Raw genomic sequence first — 22154 nt, forward strand, 5'->3', positions numbered from 1 at the left:
ATCTGGCAACAGATTGATAGATTACCATGTCTCATACTGGATTGATTAATTTGCTTGATCTGATTTTTCTTTATTTTTCATGTTGAATTGTAGAATCTTTGAATTCTCTAGGTTAATCAAAACTGGATTGGTTATTTTCTCTTTTGTCCTTTAAATATTTTTCAATTAATACTTAAAAGTTTTAAAGTATATTTTTTACAGACTAGAAACTGATTCTTGATAAGTTTAATCACTGGCAAGAGAATCTTTTATATTCTTTAAGTATGTCTGAATGTGATTTACAGCATTTTCACACTGTGTAAATTATAATGAAATCTATTAAGAGAATCTAACTCTATTTATATCATGATTTCTAATTATAGGTTGAATCATACATATAATCAGCTTTTAAAAGAGACTGAAGTTTTACAAACTGACCATAAAAACTTGAAAAGTCTTCTAAATAGTTCCAGACTGGAACAAACAAGATTAGAAGCTGAATATTCAAAGTTAAAGGAACAATACCAACAACTGGACATCACATCCACCAAGCTAAATAACCAGTGTGAGGTGAGCTTAATAAGTTTAATTGCTGTTTCCTTCTCTTTAGGTATCAAGACTTGCCTAAAAAGTAAACAATCATATTATAATAATGATAATAGCAGTATATGTTTAGTGGGGTATTTCCAAAAGAATTGGTCAGGGATAATTGAAATTCACAAATCATTCAGAAAAACTTCCTTCTTCCTTTATCATTAATTTCAACAATTTTTATTATTAGTTTAAACTTATATTTTCAGATACTTTGAAAAATTAACCCTTGTTTAATGAAAAAATATACTGACCACCTGGCATGTATTAGTAAACCAAAAAGGTAAAAATCTCATTCCTTGTGGAGCTTATATTCTGGTGGAAGGAAGCAGACAATAAACATAATAAGTAAGTGAAATATATAGTGTTTCAGTGTTTCATTACATACGGCTGTGTAACAATTTACCCCAAAACATGTGGTATAAAACAGCCATTTTTTATGCTCACATATTCTGTGGGTCAGAATTTGGACAGGGACAGTGGGGCCAGTTTGTCTCTGCTCCACTTGCATCTGGGCCCTCAGTTGGAAGATTGAAAGGCTGAGTGCATGTTTGGTGTTGATGCTGGCTATCGGCTAGAAGCATCAGTTTCCTCTTCACGTGATCTCTCCCCATGGACTGGTTTGGGCTTTCTCACAATGTGGTGAGAACCAGACAGAAGCCATGTCTATGTTAATGATCAAGCCTCAGAAGTCATGCAGCATCATTTCCCCTGCATTCTATTCACCGAGGCAGTCAAAGTCCCATCCAGGTTCAAGGGAAAGAGAAATAGACTCAGCCTCTTGATGGTGAATGGCAAGATTCCGGAAGAGCATATGGACTGGAAATACTGCTGTAACCATTTTGAAGATTAGTCTGCAACATATGGTATGTTACAAGATGATAAGTTATGTGCAAGTAAAAATGGAGTAGGGTAAAGGGGGATAAGGACCCCCAAAGTGGATGAGGGAGTATAGATTGAAATTTTAACTAGGCATCCCTGAACACAGATTTGAAGATTAGTGTATTATTATGTGGATATCTGGGGAAAGAACATTCCAGGCAAACAGCCCACACAGTGAACCTAGGTCAGGGGAATACTGGTATGTTTGAGGAATACTCAAGGAAGCTAGTGTGGCTGGAGTGGAATGAGCAAAGCGGGGAGAGTAGTAGGAGATGAGCTCAGAGATATGCCTGGGCCAGATAGGTTGCCTTTATAGACCATTGTAAAACACTTTTCTGAGTAAAACAGGGGAGCCATGGGAGAGTTTTGAACAGAAGTGACATCTGCCTTATGTATACAGGTCTACTCTTAACATAATTCCATGCGTCTTCCCATGATTGTTTGATAAAGTGATAAAAGTTTTGAAATAGAAAAAGGATATTGAAAGCCTTAAATAATTCTTAAATTTTATGATTTGTCCCTAAATTGTTAAAGCTTGAGTATAGCTTAACATCTGAATTTCTTGGAACTTTTAGGAAACCAGCACTTAAGCAAACCCTTAAATGGAATTAGTAATAGACTGCATCAGAAAAGTAATACTTAAAAGCTTTTTGTCTGAAATCACAAACTAATAGAAAAATTAGTTTGAAATCATACATATTTAATTACCCAACAGAGTTCAGAAATTATAGAACATTCATTCTGCCTGTGATTTATAAAAGTTTAAATAAAATATAATTGGGGTAATACACTTACAGAGGAACATGACGTACAGTGAAGAACATGACAAAATCAACTTCCCTGGAAACAATAAAATTGGACAGAACTATAAAAAACAACCATTTTAGGGCTCTGGAACTCAAGCAAAGACATAAAACAAATTGAGAAGAATTTGTTAAAGAAAAACTACTCAGCTTTGGGTAGGAGGTTGTTTGAGGCATTTTATCATGTGACTTCTCCCGTTCTTAGTCCCTTCCTCCCTTTTCTCCATACCTGGTAGTTCAGGCAAGGGGCAAGCCTTGAAAACCAACCACTTTGCTACTGGAGGGGACTGGCTTGATTTGAGCAGAGAACAGGAGTGTTCCACACCCAGGAGGGCTGTCAAAGGTCAACTCTCAGATAGCCTGAGGTTGGAATGTTAGATGTGGCAAGTCACAGACCAGGAAACTACTCAGAAATTTAACGTGGAGATCCAAGGAATGAGACAGCTAGCCATAATTTGTCTTGATAAGGTCCTACATGTCACTGGTGGTCTAGAAGACTGCTCAGGAGAGATCAGAAAGGGCCCTAACTACCTTATCCCTGGCTGATTGTCCCAACTTGAGTCAAATGCTAACCCTTGGGTAGGGGCTAAGTCATATAATAACATGATTTGGAGGGAGTGGAAAAATGAATCCATGGTGTCGGAGGTTCGTATAGTAGTTAATCTTTGTGGGAAGGGGTGGTAATTGGAAGAGACCACAACAAGTGTTTCTGGAATACAATTAATGTGCTGTTTCTTGATCTGGGTGCTGCTTCACACATGAGTTCATTTTGTGATAATTCATTGAGCTGTATATACACTTAAAATTTGTTCTCTTTTCTGTATATATGTTTTATCAGTTGTCTACTGATGCAGTAATGCTGTATAAGAGCCATAGAACCTCAGTGGTAAGGGACAGTAAACATTTATTTTTGCTCATGAGTCTGGGTTAGCTGAGCAGATGTGCTAATCTGCATTGATGTGTGCGCTAAGATCAGTTGATCTTGGTAGGGCTTGCTCCTGTATCTGCAGTTAGCTGGCACGTACCCTGAGAGCTGGCTGGTCTAAGGTGGCCCCAGCTGGTGTAACTTGTCTGTGCCATGTGATCTCTAATCCTTCAATAGGATTCCAAGAGACTGAAGGGAAGCATATAAGCCTCTTGGGGCCTAGGCTTGGAACTATCACACCATCACTTCTGCCTCCTTCCCTTGGCCAGAGGCATTCCAAATTCAAGAAGAGGGGAAATAGATTCCACTTCTTGATAGGAAAAGTGAGAAGTCACAGCACAAGAGGGTACAGGGAGGAGCACTGCATTCAGTTTTGCAGTGAATCTACCACGTATGTTGTATTTCAATTTTAACAACATATAGATAAATAAAACAAATATAGCACAGTATTGACAGTTGTTAGATCTAGATGGCTATTTATGGATATTCATAGTATACTTTCTGCTTTTTCTTTTTTTTTTTTTCTTGCTTTTTTTCCCTACGTTTAAAAAATATATTCTACAAGTGACACTAAATTTTGACAATCACTACTTTGGGCTCTCTGACTTCTACTGAAACCTCTGGCCTAACTAAGGCATATTTCTAATTTCTATTGACTACAGAGAAGAAGCAGCTCAATCATGCTGGCAGCCTAACTACTAGTAATAATCAGTAGTAATACCACCCATTTATTTATTTATTTACTTACTTACTTATTTTTGCGGTACACGGGCCTCTCACTGTTGTGACCTCTCCCATTGTGGAGCACAGGCTCCAGATGCACAGGCTCAGCGGCCATGGCTCACGGGTCCAGCCGCTCCGCAGCATGTGGGATCTTCCCGGACCGGGGCACGAACCTGTGTCCCCTGCATCGGCAGGCAGACTGTCAACCACTGCGCCACCAGGGAAGCCCCCACCCATTTATTGATACTAGATTACCTGACTCCCCTGGATCAAGCCATAAAAATTATACACAAACTGTTAAGGTTTCTTGAAAACAGTGGTTGGGGGAAGAATGAGGTATATTAAGTACCTACTGTGTGCCATAGGCATGACACCACGTACTTTACATATATTATTTAATCCTTGCAACAGTCTTGGGGGATGGGAGTTGTTATCCTCAATTTATAGGTGGGGTCATTGAGGCTCAGAGAGTTACTAATTTGTTCAGCATTTTATAGCTACTTAAATGGAAGGCCAGAGATAGGAATCTAGCTTTGGACTCTAAGTCAAACAGCTGTAAAGAAAGCAGTGTTTGTTTTTGGAACTAGATAATTTATTATATGTTAAACCCAGTGTTTGTGAGAATTAAGAAAACATATGTGTCCAGCACATAACCCAGTACTTTAGCTGTCATTATTACTAAAATAATCACTCATGTTCTAATCAGAGTACAACTATCTGATTGTTCAAACAGCAGAAGACTTAAATCTTTGTGAAGTACTTATATTTTTCAGATGTTTTGGGGGATTTATGTTAAATATAAATGTTGATATTTTTAAAAATAAATGTTTGTGTTTAAACAGTTGCTAAGCCAACTTAAAGGAAATTTAGAAGAGGAAAATCGACATCTACTAGATCAAATTCAGACATTAATGCTACAGAACAGAACACTATTGGAGCAGAATATGGAAAGCAAGGATCTTTTTCATGTTGAACAAAGACAGTACATGTAGGTACCAAATAATCTTGCACTCTGAAATATTACTCATGATTTTATCATTGCCATACCTGGTGGCAGAGGAAATGCAATGCTAATTTTTCTTGATTTTCAACATTATTATTTCGATATATATTTTTTTAATGTTTATGTTCTGGGCTAATAACCAGAAAAACTAACATAAAAACACATGGATCCTACTCTTAATGAACTATTAATATAAAGCAAGAAATACAAATAAATTCTGTAATGGAGGTGTGTATAGGAAACCATAGAAATACAGCAAATATAAGGGAAGGAATACCTTAGTCTGCAAGAGAAGGTGGACTTTCTAAAGATGATTGCTTGAGCTGAGACTTAAAGGTTCAGTAGGAGTTTGCCTAAGGAGGCATACCAGCCAAGAGAGCAGCAAATGCAGAAACAGGAGGTGTGATGAAAGTATATTATTACTGTGGTATAGGATCTAAAAATTAATTGTTCTTGCTGGAACAAAATTGAGGAAGGAGGAGTAGCAGAGAAGTGGTTAAACACTCAGGAGCCACTTGACAAAGGTTTTCTTTGCCGTACAAAAGACTTGCTGAAAAATTTGATCGGGGAGTAATGTGATCAGATTTGTGCTTTTTGTTTGTTTGATTGATTGATTGTTTGTTTAAACCACTGATGACATTAGAGTGTAGATTGGAGGTTCTAGGAATAGAGACAAGGACTAAGTTTTAAGAAGGCTGTTGCAATAATCTAATGAAAAATAATTCATAAGCAGTGGTAGTTGAGATCAAATATCAATACAAGAGAGATGTGAAAGATAGAATTGACAGAGCTTAATTATTGGTAAGTTGTTTCTCTGTTGAGAGTGTAGGAATCTGGTAAAATCAGAGATTTTGGCCAGGTTAGCTCAGTGGATAGTCTTTGTAATACACCATGATTCACCTTTACTAAATTCTTCTCTTCCTCTTGTTCCCTAAATGAGAAGCACCATAGTATAATAGAAATAGCACAGATGTTGAAATCAGACAGCTCCTAATTCAAATCCTAATTCTTCTCATTACTAGTTATGTGACTATAGACGAGTTACTTCATTTCGTTGATCATTGGTTTCTTTTTCTCTAAAATAGAGATATAACACCTACTTCCAACATTACCCTAAGGCGTAAATGAAATAATATGTGACTTTCAGACTTAACGTATATAATGGTGAGCTTCAGGGCACATTTGAAACCAGGATACACCATACATTTTTTTAAGTGTCAATTTTATTACAAAATTTGGGGCAAGGAACATTATTTTTATATTAATACACAGGTATACCAAGGAGCAAACGGTAGAGTTTGTGTGAACTTTTAAGGTAAATGTAAATTTCAAAGAAATTTCACATTTGTGGCTGGCCACTTTGGATCTTTAATCCTTTAATCCTTTTGGCAGCATGTATGCCTTTACTCTCTGCCATAAGGGGTATTTTAGCTTAAGAAGCAGTGAGTGTATCTAAAATTTTAGCATTTAAGTTTCCTGTCCCTTAAGCAGAGGTATTATCCAACACTTTTTCTTCTTAATATTATGACCTTTGGTGAATAATCCATTTCTAAGGTTTCAGTGATCGTATGTATACAGTTGACTTATAAATATTAGTACCTATTCTGACTTTTTGAATTTAAACTTAAAATATCATCTTACATGTCAGACAGTTCGACCTGAATGCCTCTGTCACATCGTCCTAGTAGGAGTGACAGTGAATAAGTAGTACTGAGAATTTGGAGTTCCTGATGATATTTCAGCAGGTAAAAGGAGAAAAGAACTGGGAGGTATAGGCTGTGTGCTATTTGAGCTGTGGTATAACTAATGGCAACATCTATTCACAAAGTTCTTCTTCCATATAAACTCTCAAATCACTTCCTTCTATTTCCCACTACCCTAATTCTTCCCTCCCACTCAATTAGGCTACCCCCATTAGCATCCTGAATGCTTTCTTTACCTCCATCCTTTCTGATAATATCCTCTTCCATCACTGAGTTAAGGTATCTAAAGCATAGATTTTATAATGTCACATTGTAGTGAAACCTTCAATACTTCTGATTTTCTGTTAAGCTAAATCTAAACGTGAAACTCCCTCACTCCTTATTCTCAGCTCAGCTGTTTAATTTAGCATTTTTATTTTTTGTGCCAGTCTATTTGATATGGCCTTTTTCTTCATGAGGCTTTCCTTGGTCATCCAAGATGGAAATATTTTCCCTTTTATAAGTTCCTTTGGTACTTCCATGGTACTTTTATTTTTCATGACTACTATTTTGGATTATAACAGTCATTTGTGTATGTATCTTCTCTCTCCTACTGTACTATAAGCAGAGCTGGGCAACTTACTATTCATCTTTATATACACCTCATGGCTCATGCCTTCCTCACTGTGAATGATCGCTAAATATTTGTTTAATAAATAGTATTCTTTGGCATCACAGTTTTCTTAGAGAGATCATTTTACTTTCATTTCCCTATATAATATATACTGTGAAGAACATAAAAATGAAACTAAGATGTGGTGAAGCTAGTGTATTCATGCATACCTGGAGGCAGGAAATAATTCTCTACTAGTAAATTAAGCCTAAATAATTCTGCCATAAAGGAAAAAAATCTGTTTGCATGAAGATGTCATTGTAGTATTATTTATTGTATTTGTAACTGTTAAGCAAGCTATCCAACATTTTAATTTTTTGCCTATATAAATTATGATAAATCACCCTTCATACCAAAAATGATTTGATATACTAAAGATCCAGAAATAGGGGAATAGTCAGTGTTGATATAATGTTGTTTAATAGCTGTAAAAAGATGTTGAGAGAATTCTTTTGTCATGATGATATTGTAATATGGAAGATTTTCTTCAAACAAAAATCCTATTGAAGAATTGAAACTTTAAGTCCTATGTCCTTTTATTTAAGTAAGTTGTAAATTTAAAGAAAATGAGAAACTTAGAAAAATTCCATTGTTACTATCTATTAAATTCTTAGTTGTCAACCGTGGTATCTGTATTTCTTTATGTTCTGGGGAGAAGTTAGATCATAGTCCCCAAATAATACCATTCATAACTGTACAAAATATGATGCATGTCCTTTTATTTTTATAGTGATAAGTTAAATGAATTAAGACGACAGAAGGAGAAATTAGAAGAGAAAATTATGGATCAATACAAATTTTATGACCCATCTCCTCCTAGAAGGTACTATTAACCAGGTTTATTTTCATTTTTATTAAAAAAAAACAAAACAGAAGCTTCTGATTTTGAGAGGGACTCATATGTTGAATGTTAGACTGATAAGAATTTTTTTAAATTATTTTTTAGGAGAGGCAACTGGATTACTCTAAAAATGAGAAAACTGATAAAGTCTAAGAAAGACATTAATCGGGAGCGTCAGAAATCACTAACATTAACACCAACCCGCTCAGACTCCAGTGAAGGATTTCTTCAACTCCCCCATCAAGATAGTCAAGACAGTTCTTCAGTAGGTTCAAACTCTTTAGAAGATGGCCAAACTCTGGGGACCAAGAAAAGCAGCAGTGAGTGCTTAAACTCTTTAAACATTTGTGATCTCTAGTACTGATTTAGAGTCCTTACTGAAGATTTCTTTTAAATAGCTTCCACAGTCCTTTGGGATAATAGTCTGATGAATGTGTTTCTTTTTAACTCCATATCATTTTAAAATTCATTGCCTACTGCAATACTGCATAACCACATGATTTTCTATATTGTGTATTTAGAGAAATACCATACACAGAGATACCATCATTTGGCCAGGGAGGTAAAATAGTACAGAAAGACCAGTGAAATGAGAGCCAGAATACCTCTGCCACTTGCTAGTCCTGTTAACATGGGCAAGCCTTTTACCTTTGTGTCATACTTCACAGGGCAATTTTGAGGAGCAACCGAGAAATATTTATAAGAGCTCATTTTCAAAATTATTTATAACTTAATAATAATGTTTTTTATAATGACGTCTCACTCATACTTTGATGCTGTCAAATTGGAGAAGAGTTACATTGTGGGGAAGCAAAGAAAAGTCGCTATGAATTTGAAGAGAATGTTATTCAATGATTTAGAAATAGTTTAAGGTTATAAAAGTTATTGAGGGATTGTTTGGTAAAGGTTCAATGAAAATAAAATAGAGATATAAGTGTGCATAAACTTGCGATTTAACTTTTTAAATTACAAATGTAGAAGTATAATATCATAACGTGCCCTATACAATTAATACTCTCTTGATTTCATTATTAGTGCACTTTGCTAAACATCAAGAGCAAAGTAAAAGCCTAAAAAAGTGTATTTTAAGAGAAAGAAAAGAATCCAGTGGTAGGCCCTTTGAAGATATACAAGAATTTGACTGCTAGCAATGTTCTTATAAAATATGTAAACAGGATACTATGAATCCACTCACACTATAACCAGAATCACTAAAATTAAAAGTATATGTATGTATATATGTTTACACATATATAAACATATATACATATAGTAAACTATATATGTGTGTATGTGTATGTGTGTGTGTGTATATATATATGAATTTCAGTACTATTCTTCTGAAGTATAGTATAGGCAAAAACAGCTACTACTTCCCCCAGGGGTAGACTCTCCATATGGGCAGCTCTCAAAACACTCAAAAAACTATATAGATGTTGTTTTGTCCTCAGGGGAATTATCTCTGAAAAAACAGTATTTTAGAGTGTAGGAGATTAGACATTCATTATAGGCTATATTTCAGAATGCAACTATAGCACCCTATAAACTAGAATCCACAAGTAAGCAACAAAAAAATCATACACATACCTGAGTACATATTCATATATACATACATACATATGTACAAGTGTGTGTGTGTATAAGAAAGTGGTTTAATTCTGTATATCCATATAAGATTAGTCTTGTCAGCCAAATCTACATGAAACCTGTGAGTATGGTAGAGAGATCATCAAGTTTTCCTTAAAAAGGTGCCAGATGATTCAATTTTATCTGCTACCTTTGAATATAAAATATCTTACATCATATTTAATGAGAAATGGTCATGGGTATACTTAATTTTTTTAATTAAAGGAAGATATTTCAATTCTGATATGAAAATATACAAAAGAAAGGCACAGTCTTTTTTGAGGTAAGCTTGTTTGTTTCAAATATAAATCTGTCATTCCTTCATACTCTCTGCTGAAACATCCAGAGTAAGAATCAGAAGGAAGTAATATTCTCCTTTCCATCAGTTGTTCAGTTTTAGAATTTTAAAAATAAACGCAAAACCCAACCATTCTAATGTTCCCTTAATTTCAAAATAGTTTGGGAAGAGAACATTGTATATCTGCAAACTAATTGCCATAAGAAGGATCACATTCCACCACTGGCAAACTTAAAACTCCTTTTATCCTGTCCCTTTTGGATGAGTGCCTGTCAGTAAAGCAGTCTATGGAAAACAGTTGAAAACAGGAAAAGAAAGTATCTAAACAAGACAATGTGTGCATGCTGCAACCACTCAGCTTTGTTTTAGCTAAGTGTCCATTTTTACATTGCTTTCAGTTCATTTCTTTTTAATCATTGAAAACAGCTGTGTTTACCAAGCTAGAAATGAAATAAAAGCTTAAATGAATCATGACTATTCTTAATAGCTATCAAATAAATAAGTTTAAAAGCTGTATGTCCTTGCATTCTCCTTAATGAGTGATACTCGTCAGTTTGTCAGAAGAGCTTTTTATTATTTATAAGATGATAGCAAACCCTGAGAAACAGCACAGTTATTAAGGCTGTGTACAGTATGCTTTTAAATCTTGATGTGAGTTTTTCCCCTAGCTCTTAAATTGCAGTTCCAAAAAGGTGTAACAGTTTTTCGTATTAAAATCTTAAAGTGTAGCTTAAGAATGTTAGTGACTCTAGTGAACATTTTAATTTTTATGTTAACTCCTACTGTAGTATAACCCTAATTTTCCTTCATATAATTTTCCTGCATAGTGCTACCTTTGATTTTTTTTAACAACCCTAAAAGCCCTTTAAAATATCTAAAAATGTTATAAATACATATTTTTCTGTCATTTTTGCTTGCTTTAGGTTACTTCTTTATCTTTTAGGCTTATCAAAGCTTAAAAGCTACTATCAAAATACTGTTTTTTCTTTCTCGCAGCCAACCTTTTGCAAAATGAAATTAATATAATTGTCATCTTTTGAAAGACTTCTCTTAGAAGAGTATATATTTATGTGGTGCTGCTAAATAATGCACCAGAATTCAGTTTAAACCAAGAAGTAATTCCCTATTTTCTTTTTTAAAGTTTAAGGAAACAATGAAAGTTTTTTAAAGTTTCTTTAGATTATTTTAAACAGCCCCTAGTTTTTGTTGAGGCATTTTACTAATGCCTGTACTAAAAATGTACAGGATGTACATTTTTCTGAATTACTTTTTTTCAAAATAAAATCTTACAATTTAAAAAGTTAAAGAAAGCCTGAAAGCCTTCTACATTTTCATCATGTGTACTCTGTGATCCACCAGTAATGGCCCTAATAATAAAGGTGTATCTTTACAACTTAACTAGGAAAATTGTTCCTTCTGTAAGTAGTTCTAATCAGTTCCTATATTTCTAGGACTTTAGTCAATCCAAGCTTTCAAAGTATATGTTTCTCATCATTGTCTTCAGTGCTTTTCCAAGTATTTTAAAGTATCAAAGTACATATTTCATATTTCATTATCACTCAGCAGCACGAGAATAATAGCTTTAGTATAGTTTACATAGCTGAAGCTCAGACATTCATTTCTGTCCTTAATTTCAACATTTAACTCCCATCTGTTCTTCTCCCTTTTTTCTTTCATTTTTCTGTTTCTGTTTTTCCTCATGCTCTGACATTAAAGTGGTTGCACTGAAAAGACTGCCCTTTTTGAGGAACAGACCGAAGGATAAAGACAAAATGAAGGCCTGCTACCGTCGTTCCATGTGTAAGACTTTATGACAGTTCAGCTTCTTTCAAATGACTACACTGGCTTCCATTACTAATTTTTCACTAACCATTCTTTGGACTGTGCCAATTTTCTTATTTTGCAAAGTGCAGTCTTCCTGTAATACAAGGAGCTGGAAGAATATTTTTTTTCATAACTGGCACTGAATTTGCATTATATGTATGTTCACTTATACATATACATGCATATGTTTAGTCATACATGTAATATACTTGGAAATTTCCAGTACTTTCTAAACTTTGGCAGAAAAAAACCTTTAATTTTATATGCCATAGAGATTTCTTCCCAAAGAAATTTACTTAAAGAAAATATAACAAAACCTTTAGCATTAGGTATTTAATTTCTTAATGAACTAGGATTAAATAAATAAAGTGGCCTGTAACCCTTGAGAATGTTTGTCATTCTTTATATAATAATACTCTGGTTTTTCTTTTTTTAAGTGGAATGGGTAATTACATAATCACATTAAATGTCTGTCACTTTGGATATCCTCTCTTTCAGGTTTTTATTGAATGGTATACTTATTTGATTCATAAAATGAATAATTTCTTCAGTAATCTGCTCTGACCAAGGACTGTTTATCATTTTCAATAGTGATGCTGTAAAGAACTGCTCTCCATATTACCTTTATTCATTCCATTTTTGTCACCACAGAACCACATTATGAAGGCTTCTAATTATATTGTACATCACTGCTCAAAAGCATGGCAGTTGTACAGAGTAAAATTCCTTTTCCTATCTTTAAAGGGGGTGAAGGGTGATAAAAACATTTATTGAAGTTTATCAGCCTTCGGCCTACTCATTTCATTCAGCTGAATGCATGTCATAATTCAAATGACCTTGTGGTTAGTTTTTTATTTCACTTGCGTTAATCCATAGACAAAAGTCAGATCATTTTTAATACAAAATAGAAATAAGAGCAAATACATTAACCATGCTGATTCATTTGCTTTCATTTGCATCCCAGCCATGAATGACCTGGTGCAGTCCATGGTCCTAGCAGGAGGACAGTGGACAGGTAGTACTGAGAATTTGGAGGTTCCTGATGATATTGCAACGGGTAAAAGGAGAAAAGAATTGGGAGCTATGGCCTTCTCTACTACAGCCATCAACTTTTCAACTGTCAACTCTTCTACAGGCTTCAGATCCAAGCAGTTGGTTAATAATAAAGGTATAGGCCGTCTGCTATTTGCACTGTGGTGTAACTGTTGGCAACAGGAATTTTAATTTGACTTTCCCATGTTTACTTTTTTGACAGCAGCAACCTGAAATAATGATCAAAACAATCTGGATTTGATCTGAGGGAATTTTCAAATCATTTCAAAAATTTAAAACATTGTACAACTAAAATCTTTCCTAGGCCTTTCATAATAAACAGATAATGAACTAACAAGAAATGGAAAAGTAAACCAAGTAAAAGAATGAGAAAAGGAGAGCGTGATAGAAGCTTTAAAAAAACACAAAAAAATAACCTAGAAACACTATAGCATCACAGAGAACCACATAGAGCAACCCAGGCTCTTGCTTTGATTTGCAGGGTCACAGACAGATTGTTTCAGTGCTTCTGGTGTTTTCCCTAAGCAAGTCAACTCTCATCAGAGCTATTCTGTTTCTTACTCCTATTCGTTTCTGATGGAATCTATGAAATATGTTAAATCAAGATGTATTATACATGGTTGAAAAAGAATTTCCATATTCTGCATAAATAAAATTTTATAATTTTTTTGTTAAAAATATTTTTATATTCATTTTGCTATTTTATGTAGATACTACATCCTTTGAAGACGTAAGTCCACAAGGTATTAGTGATGATTCTAGTACGGGATCAAGAGTTCATGGTAAGATATGAACTTTATTTAGAGAGTACATATTACATACAGAATGAGAATGCTAAGACTCTTGCATTGACCTGCTGAATGTAGCACTGCCAGCAAGCATGTTTTCTCTAACCTGCATCTCATAGCTACCTCTGCTATTTCTTCAAACCTACTACACCCTTTTGCCTTTTTTAAGGTTATTACTTCATCCGAATTGTCTCTGTTTTCATCAAGGTCATTTATAAAGTATGCCTGCACAATGCTCAAAGGTAATTTTGTTGCCATTTTGGCATAAGGTTAAAGTGATGAGATACATTTTATGTTTGATTTTAAAAATACTCACTTTGGCAAAGGACAAACTCTAAGAAACCACATTTTCTGCAATGTTGAGCATTTCAGAGTTTTTAGTTTCTATCTGGAAAGTCATATCTTACCAAACTAAATTAACAAATAATGGATAACAGAATTTCATATGTAAAGGAATATGTTAAAGGAATTTCATATGTAAGCAGGACTTTAAGACGTAGGATAGGGCCATGTTAACTGTGCAATTGTTTCCCTTGTATGGATAGGAATACAGGACATTAACTGTGCAGATGCTCATATTCCTCCTGTTCGTGGCATCTCTGCAATGTGCAGGGTTCCTTGTCTGATCTGTTGTAAGTGACCTAATCACCAGTTTTTTTTGGGGGGGGCACGTCATTCTGTTCAACTAAAACAGTCCTGGTATCCATCTAGAAATCCATTTCCAAATCTAATTATGCACTTTTATCTTCTTTTCTTTGAATCTCAGCTATTGTCTGAGAAGTGTCCTGTTCTCTCAGCTGTTTAACTGAACTATCTGGAAATGCCTTTGCTCTCTAATCTGTAAGATTCAACTCTGTGGGCATGCTTAGCCTGTGAAAGTATGCATGATTGCTTCCTCAAAGCATTCTGTAATCAGAATGTAAAGTTCATTGTTGTCAGCTGGAAGTTTTATCACTGTCTCCTGATTTTTTCATTTAGCTTCGAGACCAGCCAGCCTTGATAGTGGCAGAACATCCACTAGCAATAGCAATAATAATGCTTCACTCCATGAAGTCAAAGGTATGCTGTAGGTAAATTTATTAATATGCTCCATCCATTTCCAGATTTAAAAGTGGGAGATTGATGAAGTTTCTGGGGTAAAGTATGAAATCCAAATCATTCTATGTTTGGAACATAGTTCCTTGGAATATTTTATACTTTTCACATTGCAATACAAATGTATTGCAATGTGTACAAATGTAAAAACAGGAGCAGTTATTTTAGTTTCCATTTTTCATCCTCACAGGTAAAATCTTTTTCTTGTAATCTTTATATTTCAAAATATCTGTAGGTTCCTATTTTACTTACATTTTGTCATTGTCTTGAAAGTGGTTGTCCTTAACTTTCTCATGATACGTGTACATTGAACTCACAGAAGGTGTTTTAGAAATAGTTTTAGCTTTTCTTATCCATGAAATAAGGAGGAATATATTTTTTTAATTTGAAAAGACAATTGTGTGTGTGTGTGTGTGTGTGTAAGTGTAACAAGAGCCAAATGGGTGCATATAGTTCATATAAAGAATTAGTTCAAGATATCTTTTTCCTCAATTTTTTAATATGCATTCCAAGGTGAAATTTTTATGTAAATGTCTGGAAGTATTGACTAACACCTTTTTCCTTAAAGGTATACTGCCTACTCAGATTCTGGAATTATTTAATAGATTATAAAGGTTTGTGAAAGTAGTTATTCTCTACAGTCCAGAATTGTTAAATTATAATGAGCGCATTTGTTCTGTTGCTTTTTCATATTATAAAATCATTTTGTCTCAGTTGTGATTATATTTTATTATTAATGCTTTGACTTTGTTGCAATGATCTGAAAAATCTGATTTCAAGGAGGGATTATTTTTTTATTTTTATAATCATGTTTTTATATCCTGTAGAAAAATATAGTCTGAAATGTAAGTAAATCTTTTCTGATTTGAAAATTTAAGAAAATCTTTTTCCTGTAAAATGTTACATAGCTTGAGCCAAAATCTTTCCTGACCCATTTTATTCTCTGTGATTAGGAAACCATGGAAAGTTGCATTTTCTATCTTGATGCTGTATCTACACAGTTTGCAATGGATCAAAATGAATAAGCACTCTTAAGGAATAGCATAAACTTTAGGGAGCTTTTTTCCAGAACTAGTAATTTGCATTCTGTATAGTTGTTCAGCCTCAACCGAGTCTTTGAAAGCTGTATAGCCACCATACCAACAGTGGAAAGCAGGGAGAATCAGATGATTCAGACATTAAAGAATAAAATACTACATACTTAATTTTATATTTTTACTGGAATTTTCTAAGTAATTACATGTCTCCATTTGACTTTCCTTAGATGCTTGCTGTTTAAATTTTTTAAATATTTCTTTAAGATTATTCATTTAGGATCAACAAATAAACCTTCAAATAAGGAATACAGACCTCATAGAAAGTCAAAGAATTAGAATTTTTAGCATATAGAAGAGTTTTTGGTTTTAACATTCTCAAATAATTAAAAATTCATATAATCATGTTTTGTTTTAAATTGTGAGGTGTTTTACAATTATTTGAACCTGACTTTTAAAAAATATATTATTTCCTTGTTTATTCATTCATTTACTCATCAAATGTATTGAGTGCCTGCTTTGTATGTTTAGGCTGTGAGTATGGTGGTGATGGCAAGTCTTTGCCCTGTGGAGCTTATAATATTTGTCAACTTGACAAATAAGGAAGCACGCTATGGTAGACATTTGTTAGACTGATGAGAGATGAACATGGTTTACTAAGCATTTCTGAATAAAGCTTTGAAAGTCAGTTTGGCTATTTGTAAGAATCCAGTCAACAAATGTCAGTACTTACATAGTTTTAATCTCATTTCTATTATTGAACTCTTAACACACCATTTACTCCAAAAGCAGGTGCAGTTAATATCCAAAGCAGGCCACAAAGCCACAGCAGTGGAGAATTTAGCCTGCTTCATGAGCATGAGGCGTGGTCCAGCAGTGGTAGCAGTCCAATCCAATACTTGAAAAGACAGCCCAAATCAAGTCCAGTGCTCCAGCACAAAACACTAGAGAGTCGAGCACATCACAAGGTCAAAACTGGTTCCCCTGGAAGTGAAGTTGTTACTCTACAACAGTTTTTGGAAGAAAGCAACAAGCTTACCTCAATACAGGTTAGTTTTATCTATGGTGACCTTAATTTAGATGAACACTACAAGTTAAATTTCTGTGGTTGAACTTTAGAGCTTTTTTTTAAGGAGGGTTTAGAGACATTAGCAAGTTTTTTATTGTACAGTCTAGTGTATCAGGAAAGTAAAAGCATGGCTGTATTCACTAATCTGCTTTGATTTTTTTTTTTAAAACAGATAAAGCCCTCAAGTCAAGAGAATCTTTTAGATGAAGTAATGAAAAGTTTGTCTGTCTCTTCTGACTTTTTGGGAAAAAACAAACCAGTTAGCTGTGGTCTGGCCAGGTCAGTAAGTGGAAAAACTCCAGGAGACTTCTATGATAGATGGACGACTAAGCCTGAACAATTTGTGAGACCTGGTCCTCAAAAGACTGAAGATACCTATTTCATTAGTTCTTCCGGAAAGCCTACACTAGTCACTCAAGGAAAGATAAAAGTAGTAAAAGAAACTTCTCTGTCACGACAATCAAAAGATAGTAATCCCTATGCCACCTTACCTCGTGCAAGCAGTGTGATCTCTACTGCCGAAGGAACTACTCGAAGGACAAGCATCCATGATTTTTTGACCAAGGACAGTAGACTACCTATGTCAGTTGATTCACCACCAGCTACTGCTGATAGCAGCATCACTGCAACATCTAGTGAGTACCGTTTACACCAGTGGTCCTCTCATCCACTTCACAGTCCAACTTATGCTGTAGGTTCTCAAGCACAAAATGATTTAGCTACAGACAAGCCCACGTCTCCATATGCCCAGGCCAGAAACTCAAGAACAGAAAGGTCACATTTTCTAAACCAAACTTTTGCCACTGTTAATATGTCTAATGATGCATTTGGAATATCAGCTAAAGATAGCATAGACTCATTTACTGTGGCTCATCCATCTCAGCCATTTTTATCCCTGAACACAGAATTAGTTAGTAACATAAGTGGGCTACCTCCCAGACCAGTCACCAGGCTAACTGACCAGGCTTCTGCTTCTTTGGATAAAGCTGCACAGAAGGATACTGAGCAGTTTTCTGATAATCAGAACTGCAGTAACAGTAACCCACAGTCTTCTGCAGTTAGCAATAATCTTATCACTCCTGCATGCCTCTATCCTGATGACACAGAAGCTGCATTGTTGGTTTCTGAGGATAATCAAACTGTTTGGTATGAATATGGTTGTGTATGATCAGAACTGCACAATATAATACTGATGTCATTTGATATGCACTGTGCTTCTCTAATCTGATTTGAAGAGCTGCTGTTGAAAAGTATCATTTGGCTAGGTTTATACTTTTATTTTTAAATTGTGGATAGTGTTCAGGTGTACATTGTGGCATGTATATAAATGTGATTATGTAACCACAACAGAGCTTGCATGAATTATTAATTGCATTGTACATTTTTTGCATGACTTTAAGAACCTTAACAATACATGCTCCTCTTTGACATTTCTTGTCACCTAATAAGAGATTGTTACTTTGATACCTAGAGGCATGTTAAAATGGCTGCATGCTATAATTACCAACAAGGCATTTCCAAGTCATATTTACTTCATTGGTTCCAAAAAAGAATGCTCATTGTCTCTCTTCCTCCCTTTGTTCCCCTTTCCCTCTCTCCCTACCTCTCTTCCTCTCCTTTTTTTTTTTTTTTTACAAAATGTGCACTTCATATTGCACATGTACAGAATTAGTAAGGAAACTATGTTAAAAAGATGTCATTTTCTTTTGCCATTTAATTATGCCTTCTGGCCTGCTGTTTTATCTTCAAAGAAATAGTTATTAACTACTGCTCATATTTATAAAATTGTTCAGATTTAAAACTTTGTTAATACTCATAAATTTAGCGTAATTCTTTTTTTAAAAAAAAAACATCAAATTTAAATGTGACATACAGGGACTAGGAGTATTTGTATTCTATTTCTTCTCTGCACTTTTCTTCATTTGATAAATATAAGAGCTCAAGTACTATCTTTCCTTCAAGATGACTTTTTTACTTGGCATCAGTTAACACAGTTTTTTTCAGGTTTTTTTTTTATAGAGAGTCAAAGAGAAATAAAGCAAATCATAATCAGTGTGTGAGAAATTTGCATTTTTACTTCTGTTCAAAAAGGGTAGCAAGCTTATAAAGTGGTGAAGATTGTCACTTATATAATTCTATAATTTATTTATTACTAAATTATGTCCTTAAAACAGAATTTTCTAAAATGAGTACATTGTGCTAAAATAAAATGCAAAATTAGTATTTGTAATCACTTAAACAAACAAGTATGTTTTTAGTAGAACAAATTTTAGAATTAAGAATAAATGCAAGCTCTTAACTAAAAATTAATCATAAAAGATAGAGAAAATATTTGCTAACTCTGACTTATGTCATAAACTTTAAAATTATCTTGCTGTGGTCATAGCACTTTTAAAGCAGAATCAGCTAAACTTCAATTGTTTTATTCCAGAATAAAAGAAACCCCAAGAAACCCATAACCCTGAATCACTTACTTCTAGAGAAGTATATCTTAGTTCTGTCTCTGAAATGTTTTTGCCATCTTGATTCAGCCTAAATATTACTGACAGTCATGCAGCCTGGCATCTAGAAGAAATGTTTTGAAATGTAACTTTAAAAATGGGGAGGAAATTATTATTTTACACGTTGTATTAAATTATTATTGTTATTAATTGGGCGAAAGAAAACAAAATTTATAGAGAATCTTTGCTTAATGAAATGTGTATCCTGGCAATTCCTTGGCGGTCCAGTGGTTAGGACTCCACGCTTTTACTGCTGAGGGCCCGGGTTTTATCCCTGGTCGCGAAACCAGGGATCCCTGATCCCGCAAACTGTGTGGCACGGCCAAAACTTTTTAAAGAAAAGAAAGAAGGAAAGACATTTGTATCCTTTATAAATTAAGCTATTCTCTTCTTTTCTCATAGCCAGCTCTTACTAAAAATGCTTTTAATGCAGGTAATCAAATAAACACAATCAGAAATTTTTCATATTTTTTAGTATCTACATGAATACATCAGTCTGTTTTGTTGTCACTTGTTTCATAATCAGTCCGAACATTTCAAATGTCTTCAGTGTCCCTTTTTGCATAACCTGATAATAAAACTTAATGGTAAATATAGGTGAGATTACATGGGGCCATATATGATACAAATGTAATAATTAGTGTAATTTCCACATTTAGTCAAAGATTATTTCACAACCATTTCAACTTTTTAGATAAGTCTGGCCTTATACTTTGTTTAAAATATTAAATTTATTTATAAAAATATATTGAGAAATCATATGCTATTATAGTAAAAACTGATTATTTTAAAATATTAGACTTACAGGAAAGAAGTATTTCTAACCCAAATGGCTATAGTTATATATACAGCATGTTTTCCAAAAGAACATACACACTGTGCATGTAAGACAGATAGATACATACCATGTCCATGTGTCTTGATGTTAAAGAATACAGGTTAGACTTCCTCCAGAAACTGTCACCAGCTGTAGAGTCATAAAATTCCCCCCAAACACTATTTTACCTGTGTTTCTTGATAGCACTTGAAATCAAATTTTTAGCAGTGAGAAGAACCTTAGAAATCATATAGTGTTTCCCAAACTTTAAAAAAATCAACATAATACTTTCTATGAATGAAATCTTACAAAGATGCCCCAATTTTAAAAAAAAAATTTTTTTGAGATAAAAGTGAAGCAACTCTGACTCAGTTGAGCAGCTGCACTTTTTTTCCTCCAAGACAGCTCCATAAATACTCTAGCGGCTTCACAGATTACAGGCATACCTCGTTTTATTGCACTTTGCTTTATTGTACTTAACAGATACTGCATTTTTTTTACAAATTGAAGGTTTGTGGCAACCCTGTGTTGAGCAAGCCTATCGGTGCCATTTTTCCAAAAGCATTTGCTTACTTCGTGTCTCTGTGTCACATTTTGGTAATTCTCAGACTATTTCAGACTTTCTCATTGTTATATTTGTTATGGTGATTTGTGATCAGTGGTCTTTGATGTTACTATTGCAAAATGATTATGACTTGCTAAAGGCTCAGATGATGGTTAGCACTTTTTAGCAATAAAGTATTTTTAAATTAAGGTATGTACTTTGTTTTTTAGATATAATGCTATTGCACACTTAATAGACTACAGTACAGTGTAAACACAACTTTTACATGCATTGGGAACTAAAAATTCTTGTGACTCGCTTTATTGCAATATTCACTTTATTACAGTGGTCTGGAACCAAACCTGCAATATCTCCGAGGTATGCCTGTATTAGTACCCCAGTTTTAGATGAAATTGAATAGCTTTCATATTCCTAGCTTAGATTTCTAGAAATTACACCCTTATTATTTGTGACATTGTAAATTTATATTGTTAGGCATTGGGTCCCCTTTGATCAAAGCAATTTTAGTTCTAACAGTGTAAGTAGGTATGTTATTTGCCAATAAAATATGCCTTGAGCCCTGGTTTTCTTAGTAAATAATACAATTATTTCATTGTGGATGTTTCTGCTGCTGCATGAAGATTATTTTTTACTTTAAAACTATATGTGACCATTTGGTTAAATAAACATAGTAAGTAAACCTATCTGACACTAAGAGGGCATAAGTATATTACTTAATAGCTTTTAAAATATAAAAATCAGTCTTTAAGTAAAGAGATGTCTGTCGGGTTAATAACATTTCCAGAGTTAGATTCCTTCTCCTTGCCCTACTCAACGAGAGCTCTTTAGTTTCTTACCTTCATGAATTGTATTCTGTTTAGCCTTTCATTAAATAACATGAAATGCTTTTCTCCTGCAGATGTGGACAAAGTACAAGAAAGCAGAAATTCAAAAAGCAGGTCTAGGGAGCAACAAAGCTCCTAATTCTATTACCCACTACATGACATGTGGGCCAAGTGGTGAGTTTCTTGCTTAAAATGTAAATGAGATTAATCTCATTTATACAAACTAACTGCATTAAGTATAAGAACAAGTGCACATTGCATTAACAGATGTAAATATTGCTTGCTTTAATTCATGACTTTCTGTCTTACTAGTAAATCAAGATTAGGTGAGTCCCAAAAGATTTTGCCCATCAGTGCAGGAAACCAATCTTTAAAAATTATTTTTCTTTTTTCCCCTCAATTTAAATTTGATTTTACTAATGAGTAATGTTTTAGAAATTATTTTCAGTTTGAAGTCTTTCTTTGTGGTAGGAATACAACTTCTGTGCAACATTCTTGATAATTGAGGAGAATAAATTAAATGCCTTTTCTATGAAGAGCCACTCAAAAAAAAATTGT

At 34.0% G+C, this 22154-nt stretch overlaps 1 protein-coding gene across 8 annotated transcripts in view; it reads left to right on the forward strand.

The window, feature by feature from the left end:
• Positions 1–22154, forward strand: part of CCDC88A (coiled-coil domain containing 88A) — a 126260-nt gene that overhangs the window by 100597 nt on the left and 3509 nt on the right. The window contains exons 22-33 of one of the 8 annotated variants that reach the window (XM_029231991.1): positions 363–549; positions 4746–4891; positions 7992–8084; positions 8208–8422; positions 11743–11826; positions 12815–13018; positions 13614–13685; positions 14237–14323; positions 14670–14750; positions 16610–16869; positions 17062–17524; positions 21671–21770. In XM_029231991.1, the coding sequence (XP_029087824.1) occupies positions 363–549; positions 4746–4891; positions 7992–8084; positions 8208–8422; positions 11743–11826; positions 12815–13018; positions 13614–13685; positions 14237–14323; positions 14670–14750; positions 16610–16869; positions 17062–17524; positions 21671–21735 (1957 nt within the window). In that variant the 3' untranslated portion in view covers positions 21736–21770. Of the gene's footprint in view, positions 1–362; positions 550–4745; positions 4892–7991; positions 8085–8207; positions 8423–11742; positions 11827–12814; positions 13019–13613; positions 13686–14236; positions 14324–14669; positions 14751–16609; positions 16870–17061; positions 18595–21670; positions 21771–22154 lie in introns of those variants that run through there. The other 7 variants (XM_029231992.1, XM_029231986.1, XM_029231993.1 and 4 more) reach the window with 7 other exon arrangements.

This window comes from Monodon monoceros, unplaced genomic scaffold, assembly GCF_005190385.1.
Source record: "Monodon monoceros isolate NGI ecotype Baffin Bay Population unplaced genomic scaffold, NGI_Narwhal_1 Super_Scaffold_19, whole genome shotgun sequence".
Lineage (NCBI taxonomy): Eukaryota > Metazoa > Chordata > Mammalia > Artiodactyla > Monodontidae > Monodon > Monodon monoceros.